This window comes from Uncinocarpus reesii, genomic scaffold (genome assembly GCF_000003515.1).
Source record: "Uncinocarpus reesii 1704 scaffold_2 genomic scaffold, whole genome shotgun sequence".
Taxonomy (NCBI): domain Eukaryota; kingdom Fungi; phylum Ascomycota; class Eurotiomycetes; order Onygenales; family Onygenaceae; genus Uncinocarpus; species Uncinocarpus reesii.
The window spans coordinates 499,142-517,272 of record NW_003052499.1 but is presented as its reverse complement, the minus strand read 5'-3'; the positions used below and the strand labels follow the sequence as shown (position 1 = coordinate 517,272).

The following is an 18,131-nucleotide window of genomic DNA, read 5'->3' as shown; positions in this document are numbered from 1 at the left end:
TCACCAGCCCAGGCCACAATCGACATCATTCTCGCTTTGCAGCACGACACACATCGACGCCATTGGAAACATTGAGCTGGAGAGCTGCAATCCTGGTACAGTTGGAATGAAGCTGCTATGTTTGTGGCGCCCGAAAACCCACTGTTAGTCTGAGCAATCGGCTTGAGCCATCTTTTGTCGGGTAGCCGCTTGGAAAAGGAGGGGTCGCTAGCTCTTTCGGCCCTGCTTGGCGCCCGTAACCCCCAAAGCCAGGCCCGAAAACCCCGTCTCAGAAAGCTCCGTGCTCCCAGAACATCCAGCTTCTTGAGAGATGACATGAGGGGCTGGTGGTGCCAAGCGAGAATCAAATCGTCACTTGGGATCATTATCTTGCCCCATTTGCCTCCCATGGAGTTTGGTACCAAATAAAAATACACTTTTAACCGCCCTTCACCTGGATGTATGCAGGAACAGAAGCATAAATTCAGATTTCCGGAAATAGATAGCTATGGCACAGGTGCGCTCTAGCCGCCCATGACCTCAACACTGCGGATTCTGGGGCCGTTTACGGCTCCCAGCCCTCCTTTGCAAACAAGACTTGCAACGGTTGGGTCTCTGGGTTACACGATATTACTAAGATGAAGCTCCTCCTCCGTACATTGTTGTGAGGGAGAACGGGGGCGAATGAATTGATAGGTTCCAATGCACGGTTTCTCGACCTGCAAGCGCCACGAGTCTGATTGTGATCCTCAGCGCGTCTCTAGCCAATTGTTTCACGGAGGCATTGGCTATTTTTAAGCAATGGTACGGGAATTCTGAGAGATTACCAGGGTTCAGGATCGATGTCTCTTCTGTCCCTCCTTTGAGGATGGGTTGATAGGTTACCGGTCATTGTCTGCGGGCGGTTCGGTCTGGCACGGACGGAATGATCCCCAACAGCTCCCAACTCTTTGTCCATTCAGAAGATGCTCACTGGCCTTTTCAGGGAGGGCCAGCAGGCACCCGTTACCCTTGGAGATGTGTAATGGAGTTCTCTGGCACATAGCGGCTTGCAAAACCATGATGCGTTGCGATGCTCCCGAAAAGGTAGTACCTAAAAATACTCTCCGTACCTTGCTGATATGAGCTGCAAAGCATTGCTTTTTCAGGCATGGGTAGCCTGACACCGAATCCAGCGCCACGATCGGGAAACAATTGAAGCCTCATAAGTCCCAAGATGAACCGGAGCGGTGTAATATCAGAGCCGGCCAGGCCTGTATAACGGCGGTACAGTACCATCAGGGCACCATGTCATGCAAGTTTTCCTTACTCGTGGTGAATATGGGTAAAGTGAACTACTCATGGAGGACCATCAAAGCCTTGCTACCATGACTCGTGAATCTGCGCAGCGTGCGTCAAATACAAAGGTACCTGATACTTGGTAGTTCCAGGAACCGCCCTTCACTCTGGAGCAGGCGAGGTACCGTGTAAGGTACCTGGTACGTAGATGACACGCACCGTACGTCCATGGTCATGGGAACACTATTACCACACGGCCACCGCAATATTTCCACGTCGCTACCAACCTTTGTGGCTTGGCAGATCAGCACCCATCTGCGGCACAACGACTCGCAGCGGGGTTGGTGCGTTTAATCTGGAGCTTCTTCGATCGCGAATACTGATCGATCACGCCGGCACCGTTCCAAACGCCTTGCTTTTCCCAGCTCTAATCCAGGCACCGCTCTGGGCCAAGGGAGCAGTGCTCAATTCGGGCTCTTGTTTGCTCATCCAGCGTTCGACCTCCAGGCGATGATTTGCTTCTTGTTCGCCAGGTGGGCACCTTCCGAGTGGAGAGTTGAGTTTCCCACCGACACCGCTTTAGCCGGATGCGGAAAGGCGTGGCGAAGCCCAGCTAATCAGCAGATCAGCGAGATCACTGGCCGGGTCGCCCCCCTGGTGCGTGCTGTTCAGCTGATCCATGATGAGCCTTGCTAACATGACCTGCAGCCACGCTAAACACTGCTAAGGGACCAAGGGTGTTCGTGCCTTTGGGCCGACCTCAGGCTTGAATTGCAGAAAGTAAAGAGCTTGCTGCTCGCCAACTCTAGGCCTTCCTGCCCAGGACGCTCTTTGGTATATACCTTGTCTTCAGCGCTTGAATATTGCGTCCCTTGCACTGTGCGATGAATTGTGATGGGAACGCCTGTGGGGCCGTTCCTGCTACCGGATCGGGAATTGCGCAGAAGCTCTCGCATGGGAAGACCGCGTTACAACCCCTTGGCACCCAGGACTCCAGGAGACCCCTGGCGAGATGACAGGGATGGTGCTGACATCACGATTTGGGACACACAGCTGGTTGATATAACTTCAATCCTTTTCCTCGACTTTAGATACTCAAAGAAAGAAGTTTTGGCTCTGTCCGTTACCGATAGGTCAGAGGTTTTTCACACCTTGGCCTCGAGATACCCGCTGGCGTGAACACTCTTGGATATTTCCACGTCTCTCCCGCCAATTTACCCGGGGTCTGCTCCCGCTCCCTAGCAGGTTTTGGCTGCATCCCAGCGAGGCTCGTGCGCCGCCTACGAGCTCCATGGCCTTTCTTTGAGCTTTTGCTCACATCACTACTCATTTTGGTACACATCTTAACCCCTGCCGCGAGGTGTAACAGAGGGAAGGAATAGACGGATAGGCTCCGAATTGTCCATTCAGAATCAATTCCAAGCGCTGCGAGAAACTGGGAAATTTTCTTGATGGCCTGGTAGCTTCTGGGGGACACCCCGTTTCTGCTAAACCCAGACCTTGTTATCCGGAAAACCGGGTTCTTTCACCTCGATAATCGCTGATACACACCATTGACCCTGTGCCGCTCCTAGACTTCGATCGATGATCTGAAAAGAATGATGAAAAGTGTTCTGGGGTGCTGACGGCATTGTATCTCTTTGGAGTACTCTGTATAATGGTTGCGGATGGTCGCCCTGTTGTCTGCTCTTCATGTATGTACTTTCAGTGCATTCATGGAACGTGCAATGACTATTTGGTACCACTTATCAATATTGATTGTGTAGCAGGTTGCTCAACAGTGTTTGCAAAAATAACCAAATATGATGCCAGGAGATAGCAAAGGGCGGAAAGGCATTTAGCAATGCCTTGTGATATCGCTAAACTGAAGCTAACCCAACAAAAAGGGTAGTCATGTTCATTCACTAAACGTTCTTGGTCACAATTCGCCGCTTCAAAACCTGGAATCAGTCCAAAGGCAAGAGGCGAGCTTGAAGCTGCTATCATTGCATTGATGATTTTGAATCTGACCACTAGTCATTCAGCAATAGACTGAGATGCACTCGATCCTTCAAGATCTGCATTAGAGGATATCTTGAGCACAAACTGTTTGTCTGCTCAGTATGATATGCAAACCGAGCTGTCCATCCAAAATGCCCTGAAAGGCCTGCAAAAAGCAAAAAAAGAGAGCTTTCCTTACCCACTCTATGGATCCACTAATCACAGTCATTGTCAACCTCCTGCACAGCTTGGTCTCGAACCCGTCTTCCGAAACCAAGAATGCATGTGTACACCACCCCCAAGGTTGATTACTAGGGAGTTTTTCGAGCTTAAATGTACTTGATGATGCTGCTTGTGGATGGGCTATATTGCTGACTTCTCAAGTGTTCTTTTAGGACACTTGCTAGCTTGTTCGCGGGGAATATTCTACTTATGCCCGTTCTATAAAAGGGACTTTCTGGCTATGTGCAATGTTGGTAAGCCACACCCCAAAGGATCATGCAAGGACGAAGCTCCAACAGCCCTGACATCTGACATAGAAACAAGGGCACAGTTGCTTTCGATAGTCCGCGTACCTCGCCATGTAAAGAAATCAATTTGAAAAGTACATTGACCCATTGATGGCGAGCACATGATCCGTTCCTTCCCGCCTGGTTGCCCGTTTTGCAATTTTCACGGTACAAGTCAGCAGGGATCGTCAGAGGCAATACGGTGCAACCCTTCTAGATGTCCATGCGTTGAGTCCCCGGTACGCTATCTGACTGCCGACGACAAACAATTTTGTCCCATGAATCGAATGCCATGCTCTTGGTCAGTGGTTGATTCAACGGCGCCGAACGGCATAGCGCAACGTCAAACCCTAGAACTGATTTAGTCCCTCCACCGTTAAAAAGGGCCATCAGCTCGCAGCTCCATGCCCGCACTCCTCCTCGTTGATCGAGCCTAATTGATATATGCACCGATGATATGCATGAGCGGGAAAATCTCGTATTTGTTCTGCAGCTAAAAATCCATGTAGGTCGTGATAGGCTCGTTCGTGGTGCGCTGCCAGCATGTGCTCTGAATGTCTCTCCGGGAGTCGTAAATAACTGGCTCATGTTCAGTTAGGTGGTCCCCGAGGATGGCGATCCGTGAGAACAGAGCAAGAGCTCGGGGCGAACTTGCGATCTTCAAGAATTGGTTTGGAATCGTGAGCGTTATGAACATATTGGATCTTGCATGGGGTTCATTGAATACCCATTGGATGCCTTTTAGTACGTTCCAGGGAGGTAGATATTGGGGCGGATATTCTGGATGACCCACCTTTCAACTTCCCAAGAACTACTCTGTACTTGCTATCCTTTTCGGAGGCGGTGGCTCCAACGTCACCAGTGCCATCTCATACACCTACACCTAGGTTGAGCCGAAGCTACAGCATTCGGGGGATTTGCCTATGAAAATTACGATTCGGACTGACACGTCGACGTCGAAGGATTCCGAGTTTCGTTAAGAGGTATTAATAGCGGATTTGGACAGAAGATTCTCAAGTCGAGTTTCAGAATGATTCCAAGCAACGGGTCAAAACGCAGCAGCGCAGTCACAGAATCACGGTGGCGTGGTTCTATCCAAGGGCATACCCTTCGATTTAACCAGACCAAGCCTTCTCGCTGGGATCCTCTGGGGATTTCGTCGCCAGTCCTAGGGAGATCTAGGTGATTGCTGCGTAACAGCGTGTTCTACCCCTTTCGCTTCTTAAGTGTGGTGTTCCTGATATGGAGTCCTTGGGGATAGTGGGAATTTACGACCTCGTCCCGTCTGTGGGACTTGTGAATGGTCTACAACCGACCATATGTTCTGTTTTCACAAGCCAAACCGGGGATTCTGAGACCTCGCTGTTGAGGTCCTGGTTTTAAGTCGTTCTAACCCATGATCCTGAATGGAGATACAGATTTCCAAACGTGTATCCTTTTGAAAGTATACAGAAAAAGGAGATTTAGGGCCTTGTTGGAGGGCTATATACGCGGTTTATATAATTCTTCAATTTTGCATTGCCAGGCCCAAAAAGACCAACTCAAAAAGCACGGTTCCCATTTTGCTGCCATAATCAAAGTTGTATTTTACAAGTAGACCCTTCCTCTAATAAGCAAATCACATCGTCGCTTTCCCAACCCATCAAAAGTGCGCACCGACTAATCCATCAGAAATCAAACCCACAGCTAACCTTTAGCCAAGCAACCACCGGGGTAAAGAGGATAAAGAATAAAATATAGAAGTAGAACAGAGAATGCGATATGCAGAGGAAAGACCCGGGGAGGAATGCCAGTAGATAGGTGTAACGGGGACAATGCTATTTGAGGTCGTCTATACAAAGGAGATTGACCCTGCTGCGCCAGTTATGACCGTCTCGCGCGTATACAGGAAAGTGCAAACAGATCGCCCTTCGAATCTTCCAGAGTACCCATGGTTTGGTAGCAAATTGCCTATAATAAAGAGTCGGATGAAAGGAGACCACGAGGGCACATGTGTTTACCGGATAGAACGTGTACGGGAACGCCGTCATGGAAACATCGTTTCCATTAAAATGGGGGGGATGCAACGTTGGACATTTCGCCGCTTTCTTGCATCTCCATTAATTCCTCTGATGCCGTCTCGAATGACACGGCAAGTCCAATTTTTGCTTGTTGCTGTTCGCAAACGAGTTAGTCATCAAACAGTAACATCTTCTTGTGAGGCTGCTTACTTTAACTTGGTCGATCTCTCCCGCAAATGTCAAAGAGATGGGCATCGCGACTCGCTTCTCCAAGAGACAGCCTAGTTTTCCAGAACTGTCAATCTGTGCCCTAAAAGTCGATGCCCTAAATTCATATTTGGCTCCAACAGTCGCTGTTCCTTCTTTTTGGAGACCGCCTCCCATCATTGGGTTTCCGCTTGGTGAAAACTGTAGGTTCATGTCGACACCAGCCTCGACCTTGTCGGAAAGTTTCCTCCAGTAGGACGCATTGATTGCACCCTGAGCTTGCAATTGAGCGCTTGCAATCCAGTCTTGCCCCTTGTACCTTGCACAATATGAGATGGCCGTCTCGGGACGAGCATTCAATCCGGCGCGCTGCCACATGGCTTCCAACCCAAGAGCTAATCCTGGGGTGATAGATTGCAGATAGCTTCCAATGTATATTCCGGTAAGGCCGCCCTCGAGAAATGACGGGTTGAATGATTTGATTGAAACGGAGAAATCTGAGCCGGTATAATCATTATCTATTTGAATAATGCCTTGAGCCGCACCAGGCATAATCTGAGCGTTGGCTTTTGTGACCAGCGCGGAATTCCAACGATAGTTGCACACGGCGTTAAGAGCTCCATCGCTACCAATGTTGCCTTGCATAAGCACCTACAAACTGCATCAGGCCCATTCGCCCTCAATGGTATATACTGGCAAAATGGCATTGGATGACTTACGTTGGGAGTGCCGAACATTGAAGAAAAGGCGTATGGGGGTAAATTCCCTTGGGAGCCCATTGTAAAAGCGTGCGAGACTCGGAACAGAGGAGAAACACCGAAGACTTTCGTCAAATCTGCCCGGAGACCGGTGAACATGAAATTAGAAAGCAGGACATCTTTCTGCACTTCACGGGAGACGTTTTCGACTGTCCCGGGGTTCGTCAACCCAAGGGCTTCTCTTCGTTCCGAAAAGGCATCATATGCATCTTTAAGCATTGATGAGACCGCATTATCGGTAATAAAACCGAGGGACGAGCTGAAGTCGGCCATATCGCTCGGAGGAGAGGATCGAGAAACGAAACACGGGAATCAAGGCGAGAGGAGCGGACTGAGCGTGTCCCAGTGCGAAAGTCAATTGGCCAGCACCACCAAGTCGAATCCCTCCTTTTTGAGTCCGGTGGTGGTTTCACTCGAAATAGTGCTCGAATCCGTTCAACTGACAAGCTGTTAAGTCGAAGCTTTTGCATCAGAAAAAGCAGGCCAGCTTTGGATTTTCTGCGAGCTGCTGAGTCAGCATGCGGCCAAGCACATGACGAACCTACTAACCAGTTTAGGAAATGCCCTCCTGCTGCTCCCGTGCCCCTCGGCTCCCAGCTTTGAGAACATGCGGATGTCTCGTCTTGACTTCTCTCCCATTATTAGAGGTCGAGCAATTGACCCTTTATTGCCTGTGGAGTGTGTGATCCGTGACCTGTGGCCACGCTTGTGAATGCCTGGCGCATTGAAAGCTTTGAGAGCAATTATTTTCTTATCAGTGCTTTGATAAGCGACTGCCGGCGGGAGTAACCGCGAGCTCTGGCGATTACTCGTAACGCATGTATTGCCTGCTTTAAAGCGTACAGTGCTCTGAGCTTATGATACATGCTTTCGTTTACTCTTTGTTCTTGTACCCTCTCATATGATTACATCATTTCCCGGTTGAAAAGGAGCGCTGTTTTGTTCTATATCAGGGGCTTAGCGGCGTAATTCCGACCATGGATACTTATCTGTAAGTTTTATTGCACTCGTACGACTGCAACCTGTCATGATCCTGTGGCAATAGGTATAAAGATATGATTGATTCGTACCTCGTCTAACTCCTCCTAGGAATGCAGATGTTGTCGCCAACTCGCCTCGGTTTCGGCGAAAGTCTAGTACGTTCGTGGATGCTATTCACGATCTTAGAGACAAACCGGAAATTGCACCAGCACAACTCTACAGTACTGAATCAGGCCGCCTATTCCATTCTGGCCGAATTGTGATCATTACGGTTGGCTTGCCAGCGCGAGGCAAGACGTCAGTATGCCAATCCATTTGCTCAGGTTATTGGAACTAACGTACCTTTCTAGTCACATTTCGGTGGCTATAGCAAGATATCTGCGCTGGTATGTAGTACTTGCCTGGAAATTGCATTTCAATATTAGCTTCAACCTGAGCTGATCGAATTGTTTGCTTTGTTGCACTCATAGGCTCGGCGTTAAAACTCGCATATTCCATCTTGGGGATTATCGACGTGCGACCGTTGGCCCTGGACAAGACTTGCCGGAGGACTATTTCTTCGTCAAAGGCAAGTGTCTCCTTTAATGTGATTCTCATTGGCCATTTGTCCGGCTCAATCGATATTTTGCCCAAGCGTATAATTACGTGATTTAGATCATATACTTATTTGCATCCTAGCCTCCGCCTCATCTGTCCTCATGAGACAAAAAATTGTGAAGAAATGCAGAGACGATATATATCATTTTCTAAGTGATGACAATGGTCAAGTTGCGATATATGATGCTGTGAATCCGATTGCGGCGGGTCGAAGATCGCTGGCTAAGGAGTTTGGCAAGTACGGAATTGAGGTATGTAGCCCGACATCCTTAAGACTTACGACTGTCTAACTGTTGTCGTAGACCCTTTTCATTGAATCATGGTGTGACGACGAGAAGATAATCGAAGAAAATGTGCAACGGGTTAAAATTTCTTCGCCTGATGTAAGTCTTCCATGGGCTTTTACCCTGCAAACTTGAAAGCTTACGCGTTGAACGATTAGTACAAAGGATGGGATCCTAAAGACGCTGTTAAAGATTACCTAGCAAGAATATCGGCCCGCATCCCACAATTTCAAACTATGGAAGAAAAGGACTTGAATTATATCAAGGTTTGTAACTTTGATATTGAACTCTTTTTTGGACTTATAGCTGAAAATACCAGATGATCAACGCAGGGGACAAAATGATGATCAACAATTGCAGTTTCGGGTACCTCCATCACCGCATCGTGTTTTACCTTCTGAATTTGCATATCCAAAATAGACGTACCTACTTTGCACGGGTAGGTCGCCATCGCCTGTTAGGTGTAGATGTTCTTTGGACTGAATTAATCTCCATAGGCTGGGACGTCCCTTGAAGCGGATTCGTACAAGGCGGACGCGTCCCTTTCTCCGCAAGGGGAGGACTATGCTCGAAAAATGACGCAACGACTACTGGAGTACCGTGAAGAAGAAAGGCAGGCGGCGAAGGAGCAAGGTGATTTAGATGCAATAACACGACCACTCATCGTGTGGACGTCAACTCGGCGCAGAACAACGGAGACCGCGCAGTTCTTACACAAGAAGGGATTCAAAACCCGACACAGGTCACAACTGAGTCAACTAAACCCCGGAGTATGTGAGAAAATGTCAGAAAGACGGATTCGAGAGGAGTTCCCTGACGAGGTAGCGCAACACGATCTGGACCCCTATCACCATCGGTACCCGAGAGCTGAGGTGAGGGTTAACTCTTGCTTGCTTTGGAAAGGGTCCGTTTGCTAATGTCGTAGTCATATCACGACCTGGCTGTTCGCCTTGAGCCTATCATTCTCGAGCTGGAGCGTGAGAGAAATGATCTTCTTATCATTGCGCATGAGAGCGTTCTTCGAGTATTATATGGTTACCTGATGGCCTGTAATGCGGCTGATATACCCTTCCTATCGTTCCCTCGGGACGAAATTATTGAGGTAATATTTAGAAACATCGATTTCTTCTGCGACAACCGAGAACTAATCCGTGTTCAAAATGTACAGATTATTCCGGGAAGCTACAGCAACGAAGCTAAAAGAATACATGTCCCCGACCTCCCGCCGGAAATAATTCCTGGCTCGCCTGAAGACATCAAGATACCTGTACCACCTAGCGGTGCTGTTTCTCCAATGCCCGATGGTTCTAGTAGTGCACTGACTAGAGGTGGAACTCCACAAAGCGGCTTCAGAACGCCTCGTGATCCGGAAAGGATCTCACAGCTCCACGTTGAGGATGTCGTGTAAGCATCTTCTCTGTCGGTTTATATAGCCGAAAATTATGTTATAGCGTCTGTCTGCATGAGCGCACCCAACCCTGGTGATTTTCCCTATCTATCCTCCGTGGAGCGTAGATACGAATAGAATATTATCGCCTGACTGTATCCGATACTGCTCTTCTCCTTCGAGTTCCCAGTCGGCATCATTGATAAGTACAAGTATCCCCGGTCTTCTATAAACCAATATATGTTAGCTCTATTCAGAAATGAAGTCTTAGAAAAAATGGATATCCTACACAGAGTCATCCAGCATGAACAGCTCCCTCCGTTCATCTTTCATGACGTTTTGACAGAGGTATTGGATGAGGTAGGCAATAGTGGAAGGGGCGCCATTTGCATCGATAGAAGGCAGGGAGATTTTTGTGTTTACGCTGGTTGGAGAAGAGCATTTCTAAACCTCCGCTGGGTGTTGTGTTAGCATCCTGTCCATCGAAACGGTGGGGCTGATGAGATTGGGCATGAGAGACGAACGTAAATTCCACAGTGACGTTTAGCGCGGCTTGTGCGCCGTCTTTACCTGTCGCATGGGAACCCATGCTAGGATATAATATAAAATATACTGTAATTGTAGAACAGTGCCTGATGGAGAGCGAAGTTGACTCCTTGAGGAAGCGGGCGGGGTGGAAAATATCTTATCGATAAGCTCAAAAGCTTGGCCCTAGTTATCACAAAACCTTCAGACGTTCTCGGATACCCAGCTTCATACTTGAGGCTGAAGAACTATTATAAAAGTGTTTATTTCAATTTTTTCTTTTCTCAGACAGCAGCTCTAGCTGCAGTCACCCATGCAATCTATTACAACTGAATATATTAGCGTGGGGGGGAACAGGCACCCAGCTACAGCAGATTGGCACAGACACTCTGGGATCGTTGCATACGGGGCAGACAACAATGTTGCGCTTTGGGATCCTGCTGTATGGATATCTTCGAATTGTATCCTGCCTAGGTTGCTAATTTAGAATGCAGGACCCGAATCGACGGGGAGTATATGCGCTTTTAGTTGGCCACACGGATACGGTCAACGCGGTTAAGTTTTACACACCACCGAGCGGGAACCCGAGTCGTCATCTGCTTATAACAGGCTCAGTTGATCGGACAATAAGAATATGGGCGCCTAATGGTTCGACTCCGCTGAGCTTTACGCTTGCAACGACGTTACAAGGGCATGACAATTCAATCAATTGTATTGCGGTCGCAGAGAAATCGGATGTCTTCGTTTCAAGGGCGGCGGATGGGTCTGTGAAGGCCTGGAGGATTACTGAGGAAGATGGAAAAGGGATACATGCTAGCTTGCTGGAAAACAATCACGGCCAAACCTCGTTCATTCCCTCTTACATTGGCGTTAAGGAAGCTTAACCCTAGTGATACCGGTGGAGGCCCTTGTGCTGGCTCTTGGCGGAACAAGGAGCATCGTTCAGGTCTATGTTGCGCAAGACTCATCGAAAGAGGTACACTTTGAGCTAAAGGCCACTTTGACGGGCCATGAAGGCTGGATAAGATCTCTCGCGTTTACGGCTGTTGAATTTCCAGGAACGCAAGATTTTCTCCTTGCTTCCGCCAGCCAGGATAAGTACATACGCTTGTGGAGAGTCCATCCTGGGAAGTCTGCGATTAGTGCAGCACCACAAAATGCAGAAGATGCGATACTGGGAGGCATGCAAGCTTTGTCAAATAAGGCACATACTTTTGAGTCTGATGGAGCAGTCTATTCGATCACGTTTGAAGCTTTGCTGTTTGGACATGAAGACTGGATATATTCTATTGCGTGGAATCCGAACCCCGAGAAACTCCAGTTGATGTCTTCATCAGCTGATAATTCGTTGGTGATATGGGAATCTGATCCGGTTTCTGGAGCTTGGTATTCAGGCTCTAGAATGGGAGAAATCAGTGTTCAAAAGGGATCAACAACTGCTACAGGCAGTGCCGGAGGGTTTTGGGTTGGACTTTGGGCGCCGGACGGGGATGTGGTCATAAGTTTGGGCCGGACCGGCAGCTGGAGATCTTGGAGATATGAGAGCGATGCAGATGCATGGGTTCAGATAATGGGCATCACTGGACATGTGAGGTCTGTTAATGATATTGTTTGGGAACCTAGCGGTGGATATCTTTTGTCTACGAGCGCGGACCAGACGACGAGGCTACACGCGAAATGGAGTCGCGATGGCCACGATTCGTGGCATGAGTTTTCAAGACCACAAATTCACGGTTATGATTTGAACTGCATTACATCTTTGGGCCCAACAAGGTTCGTATCTGGCGCTGACGAAAAGCTTTTGAGAGTGTTTAATGAGACAAAATCAATCGCACAGTTGCTGGAACGGCTGTCTGGCTTTGCGCAATCCTCACAAGAAGAAATGGCGGAAGCTGCTAACATTCCAGTTTTGGGGCTTTCTAATAAAGCTATGGATGATGCAGATGTCGAAGAAGGTGACGAGAACGAAACGAATGGAATGCAAGGGGGAGTGCCATCGCAGGCCATACCTCTAGATTTAGATCATCCTCCCTTGGAGGATCATCTGGCCAAATACACCCTCTGGCCAGAACATGAAAAGTTATATGGCCATGGTTACGAAATCTCAGCGGTTGCAGCAAGCAACAACCGGTCCGTTATCGCAACCGCTTGCAAAGCTAGCTCGATAGATCACGCGGTTATCCGCCTATACGATACCCAGAGCTGGCGCGAGATACGCCCTCCGTTGGCCGCGCATACATTGACGATAACCGCTCTTAAATTTTCACCTGACGATCAATATCTGCTGAGTGTAGGTCGCGATCGTCAGTGGGCAGTTTTCGAGCGAGACGCGGCGAATAAATCTTTATATCAGCTATTAACATCGAATCTCAAAGCTCATTCACGAATGATCCTTAGCGCAAGCTGGGCACCGCATCCTACAACAAAGGTGTTTGCGACCGCTGGCCGAGATAAGTCGGTCAAATTATGGTCTCAAGAAGGTGGGACGTTTGTGTGCAAATCGAATATTGCCATCGGTCATCCTGTCACAGCCATTGACTTCCTGCCTACGGTTGTGGATGATAAATTCTGTTTGGCAGTTGGAGATGACTCTGGGGCAATTAGCGTGCATGTTATTGCAATGGAAAATTTAATGCCTGGCAACAGTGTGGCTATACCCAAGTTTGAAAGCCCATCCAAGAGCATTACGCAGGTTTTATGGCGGCCAAGCTCTACCTTTAGTAGAGGCGATGTAATAGCCAAGTATCAACTGGCCGTCGCAAGTGATGACTCCTCTGTCCGAATTTATAACATTGATGGTGTCCCTAGTTAGCTGACACTGTCGTATCTCACTTAAATTGAAAAGAATCTAGCTTGCTTGGAGGTCAGTAACCTCTAGGCGTTGAAGCCAAAAGCTCATTCACTGTATATGTACATCTCCCTGGAAATTTTGATAATATTTACCATAAGAAACAATCAGTCTCACCGTTAAGGGCTGAGCAATCTGGTTGAAATGTGGGATGGTGACCGGCACTCCCTATATTTCCATGTTATACCCAGGCTCGGGTTTACTCTCACTTGGCCTTCCAGGTCGCGGTCCCCGGTGCTTTAGATCTCGCTTTAACCATTCCAGAACCAATTCACCAAGTTGGCTATTCTCCGACACCCTTGGTTTTCCAGCATAGAACTTCTCTAGGGAGCCCCAGTCTCTCACTTGGCCCATATGCATATGCACAAGATGCGTAGGCCAGTGGGCAAGGTTATCCAAAATATGGGTGGCATACACAATTGTGCACGGTCGGCTTTCTGTCTCTCTCTTCAAAAATCCTAGAAAGTTGGCGCGGCTCAGAAGGTCCAAGTCAACTGTGATTTCATCTAGTAGCAGCAGATTCCATGGTCTTAAGAGGCCCATGGCTAGCTGAACACGTCGCCGTTCACCGTCTGACACCGCATGCATGTGCCACGACAAGTCTATGTCGAGAATCTCTACCAATTCGTCCCGGCGATCGGGGTAGTAGTCGCCTCCGACTGATGCGAGGAGGGTGGGAACATCGATATCTGTGCGGACGATTGGGTTCAAAACCCATTCTACGCCAAGATATGTGACTCCTTCGAGGCCATCTTTGAACGGGTCGACGCCACCGATAATTACGGATCCAGATGGGGCGAGGCGTTTACCCGAGAGGAGACGGAGGAGAGTGCTTTTCCCGGCCCCATTGGCTGTTTTTGGGAGTAATCAGCAGCGATTGCTTAAGAGAGAGAATTATTCTGACCTCCTATCAATAAGGTGCGACTCCCCATCGGCAGGTCCCACGTTGATATCCGTAAGACCAAGTGTGCCATCAGGAAATTTGTAGTTGAGGTTGTGAATGTGTATGGACGAGTCTGGGACGGTTGACGCCATGGTGATGAGAACGGTTGCTTCTTAGAATTCTAGTCAGATGGTTTACCAAATGGAAAAGCAGTAATATCACAATTTTATATTCAATTTTATATCTCCCTTCTTTGAATCATGAAACCTCCTGTTTGCGGGGATATTTCTTATGTAAGCCGGTTTTGATAGGAATGACGACACGCTATAAATTTCAACCCACGCCTTCTCTCGACGGACGGACATCAAGTTAACCCCTGATGCTCTTGCAGCGTGTTTCCCGTAGGCTCTATTCGACTTCCTTGAGAGCCCCCATGAAGCCCCTCATTACAGTCCTCGGGGCCACGGGAACCGGTAAATCCAAGGTGGGTTTCCCTTTTCTGAAACTGCACCCGTTCTGGAGGCTGAACAAGTGATGTAGTTGGCAGTCGACTTAGCAGTCCGCTTCAATGGAGAGATTATCAACGGAGATGCTATGCAAATGTATAAGGGCTTACCCATCACGACTAACCAAATACCAATGGAAGAGCGAGAGGGCGTTCCACATCACTTGATTGCATGTATAGATATCGACCAGGAGCCCTGGCATGTCGGCAGGTTCAAAAGGCGTTGTCTTCAATTGATTGAAGAAATAAGATCTAGAGGAAAGTTACCGATTCTAGTTGGCGGCACACACTATTATACGCATGCTGTGTTGTTTCGCGACCAACTTGTTAATAAAAGTAATGGCGAAAACGAAAATTCCGAACAAGAATACGACGAGGCTGCGGAAAATCAAAAAATGGCCAATCCTGGGCGCATCAGGAGAAAGAAATGCTCGAGAAATTACGCGAGCTTGACCCTGTGATGGCGGAACGTTGGCATCCTAACGAGTCCAGAAAGATCAGGCGTTCTCTACAAATCTGTCTGCAAACGGGAAGACCGGTATCGGAGATATATAAGGAACAAAAGATGCAACTCAGGAAGACTTTAGAAGCGAATACTGGACAAGCTGGGACCGGTGATATTGTCGAGCCTAGTCATTTGAGATTCCCAACTCTTCTTTTCTGGGTTTATAGTGACAAAAGCGTTCTTCGTCAAAGGTTAGATAACCGCGTGAATGGTATGATCGACCAAGGTCTTCTGAGCGAGGCGCAACAAATGTTCAATTACCTTCAAGAGAAAGAGGCAAAAAACATCCACGTTGACAGGACAAGAGGCGTTTGGGTTTCTATTGGATTTAAAGAATTGGATCCCTATATCACCGCTCTTTCTTCTGGCCAAACCTCACCTGAGAATCTCCAGAAGCTGAAAATGGAATGCGTTGAATCAGTAAAGACTGCCACTAAGCAATATTCGAATAGTCAACTGAAATGGATCCGAGGGAAACTATGGAATTTGCTTGACTTGGTTGGCGCTTCCGATCATCTCTATGTCCTTGATTCCACTGATGTGGGTGATTGGGACAATGCAGTCCGGTTACCTGGAGAAAGAGTCACAGAGGCTTTCCTTTCTGGCAAGCCTCGACCGCACCCGAGCGAGGTATCGAAGATTGCGAAGGAGCTGTTTAAACTCAAGCAACAGAGGAACCAATCGCCGAGCGAGGATCTAGAGATCCGCAAATCCTGCGATGTCTGTAATTTACCAGGTATGACTGAGGAACAGTGGCATATCCATATAAAAGGAAAAAGGCATAAGAATGCAGTGAAGGGTGCTGAAAAGAGAGCACAGCGGGAAAGGTATTTGGCGCGGCAGCGTGAATGCGCAGAAGGGTGAGCCGGAAAATCTTTAATACCTAACCTTCGCGCAATGGAAAGTGAGGGTTTGGGCGCACAGAACGCGAGAGCAGAGATGCCAAATCGACTGAACCCCAGCGGCCAGGTCGAGATCAGGATTACAGAGCATGAATTGACAATCCATACGGAGGTTTCATGAGATGAGTGACGGGCCTTGAGCCTTACAGGCCAAACGCTGTAAGTAACCTCAAGAGCTTTCGGGGAGCACATTGGACGATAACGCTCTAACAAATCAACCAGGTACAGTGTCCAAAACCAAGTGTGGTAATTAACAAATAGATGGATTGGGAAATAGTGATACAGGCAGCTTTTAAGTTCGCGAACGCCACTCAATGAAGCCGTCAGAGAGGATTCCGCCATGTCCGGATTCCTCCAGCTTGAACACTTCAATTGCAGGAGATTTTTCCAGTCGCCTTATTCTCCACATACCTTCTGTGGTGATCACATTCCGAAGCCCTTCTCCTGTTAGACCTGAGACTGTGGCTTAAAGGGGCCAGGGGAAGCTTACAGTGAAGTAGCTCAGAGGTGAAATTTATACATATATTTCCGTCCCAGGTGCCTTTTCCATTCCTCTTCACGAATCCAGGAATTTCGTGGGTTGAAAGCTCTTCAATTCGTTGTAAAATCCCATCTCCATTCCGAAAACCAACAACTATTTTAGGAACCCCAAGAAGAAATGATTGGGCCCAGAATTTGAGCAGTTTCCGTTCGTACTTCCACATGTCCTTATCGTTACGAATTTCGGCGGTCGTCTTCAGCTCGACCCAATTGATAGGGTCCTCCTTCTGCTCCGGTTTGCAATCCCATACTACCATGGGTTTAGAAACTGTAGTTTCATAGGAGGACCTGGTAACGGACTCACCTGCATCAACTTCGCCACCGATGACCAATTTCGTGCCTCCTATACCGGTACGTACGACCGAGCAGTACTGCGAACTATTGTTTACTACCTTCGCTTCGCGTGATTCGATAGTCTCACGGGGAGTGGCAGCCCAAGGTTGATCAAGAAGGGACAGTGTCTCAAATTTATAACCTGGTATAGATTAGAAAGGTCGCGTATGTTCAAAGTTTTTGACATGAAGTAGGATAACTTACCCCAATACATCATGCGGGTCTGGGAAGGTGCCCCAGCTGGTGACATTTGTTGCAATTGCTTTTGTTTTTGGGCATTTTTATACGTATTGTTCTCTTCAATAAAGCTGAGATTAATGTGAGCGGATGCTACGAGTATTGCGATGACTAGCCCACAATCAATGAAATAGAAAGGACTTACATTGATCCCTTGAAGAAGATCAGATTGTTAGCTTCCAGACCTGATCTTCGAGGCATGCAGGATATCAGTTGCCCACTTGATAATAGGTTGCGTTCATTTCAAACCTAGAGTTTATGCTATTCAGCACCTGGGCATTCAAACTCACAAGAAATCGTTCGTCGTTACCCATTCATACTGTCAAATGCAGCTGTCATCAGCTTCCCTATCAGCGTTAGTAAAACCGTTAAGTATATCTCTCCGTGTCCACTACCAAACTGACCTTGGTCATCATGCCCCTCCACGTTATCACATCGGCCTCGCACTTGGCGCCGGTATTCTGTTCTAATGCAATAATCCTGTCTAGTAGCGCATCTAGATGTTCATCCTTGGAATCGTCTAGCTTCTCAAACGTTTCGAATCCGCGGTTTAGGTCTGCGGGCAACTTGGGTGGATAATAGTAGCGGAGGGAGGATTCGTCAAGGCGAAACTTGTGCTCATCGTCATAAGAGAAGTATGCGATTTCCTTGGGGATAGTTAGCACACAGTCTTATTACAGGAAGGGCGTTGAAAATGTGACATTGTTAGGTGGGCTGGTCAACATACCTTTGGTCGTCGAATTGCGGCATTTGAGCCTGCGAACCGGTGTAAGGGCTGGATGTCGAAGGTATGAGAATTCATTTTAATTCAATGAGTTAATGAGTTAGTTATCATCGTGTATCTTCATTGATGTTGTTTAGCCAACGAGGATCTCTTGCGCTGAGCCAAACTG

General features: G+C 48.0%; 6 protein-coding genes across 6 annotated transcripts; 3 read left to right on the top strand and 3 right to left on the bottom strand.

Annotated features, from left to right (window-relative positions):
- Positions 1-4,357: 4,357 nt before the first annotated feature.
- On the top strand, positions 4,358-4,932 carry UREG_03138 (uncharacterized protein; the record flags this gene model as incomplete). Its single annotated transcript, XM_002543576.1, has 2 exons — positions 4,358-4,490; positions 4,709-4,932. 2 exons carry the CDS (start codon positions 4,358-4,360, stop codon positions 4,930-4,932), a joined length of 357 nt encoding a protein of 118 aa, XP_002543622.1.
- An 860-nt stretch (positions 4,933-5,792) lies between these two features.
- UREG_03137 (mitochondrial import receptor subunit tom-40) lies at positions 5,793-6,984 on the bottom strand (the record flags this gene model as incomplete). Its single annotated transcript, XM_002543575.1, has 3 exons — positions 5,793-5,900; positions 5,957-6,604; positions 6,673-6,984. The coding sequence occupies 3 exons, from the start codon at positions 6,982-6,984 to the stop codon at positions 5,793-5,795; spliced, it is 1,068 nt and encodes a 355-aa protein (XP_002543621.1).
- Positions 6,985-7,688: 704 nt separating this feature from the next.
- UREG_03136 (uncharacterized protein) lies at positions 7,689-13,297 on the top strand (the record flags this gene model as incomplete). The annotated part of the gene is made up of 13 exons (XM_002543574.1): positions 7,689-7,702; positions 7,801-7,993; positions 8,063-8,078; positions 8,163-8,327; positions 8,371-8,540; positions 8,592-8,672; positions 8,732-8,839; positions 8,893-9,012; positions 9,071-9,445; positions 9,499-9,977; positions 10,218-10,320; positions 10,980-11,248; positions 11,365-13,297. The coding sequence occupies 13 exons, from the start codon at positions 7,689-7,691 to the stop codon at positions 13,295-13,297; spliced, it is 4,026 nt and encodes a 1,341-aa protein (XP_002543620.1).
- A 204-nt stretch (positions 13,298-13,501) lies between these two features.
- On the bottom strand, positions 13,502-14,368 carry UREG_03135 (uncharacterized protein; the record flags this gene model as incomplete). The annotated part of the gene is made up of 2 exons (XM_002543573.1): positions 13,502-14,165; positions 14,238-14,368. 2 exons carry the CDS (start codon positions 14,366-14,368, stop codon positions 13,502-13,504), a joined length of 795 nt encoding a protein of 264 aa, XP_002543619.1.
- Positions 14,369-15,148: 780 nt separating this feature from the next.
- On the top strand, positions 15,149-16,249 carry UREG_03134 (uncharacterized protein; the record flags this gene model as incomplete). The annotated part of the gene is made up of 2 exons (XM_002543572.1): positions 15,149-16,086; positions 16,132-16,249. 2 exons carry the CDS (start codon positions 15,149-15,151, stop codon positions 16,247-16,249), a joined length of 1,056 nt encoding a protein of 351 aa, XP_002543618.1.
- A 171-nt stretch (positions 16,250-16,420) lies between these two features.
- UREG_03133 (uncharacterized protein) lies at positions 16,421-18,040 on the bottom strand (the record flags this gene model as incomplete). The annotated part of the gene is made up of 9 exons (XM_002543571.1): positions 16,421-16,494; positions 16,540-16,587; positions 16,619-16,918; positions 16,973-17,143; positions 17,206-17,309; positions 17,384-17,458; positions 17,529-17,557; positions 17,643-17,885; positions 17,966-18,040. 9 exons carry the CDS (start codon positions 18,038-18,040, stop codon positions 16,421-16,423), a joined length of 1,119 nt encoding a protein of 372 aa, XP_002543617.1.
- Between the last annotated feature and the right edge of the window lie 91 nt (positions 18,041-18,131).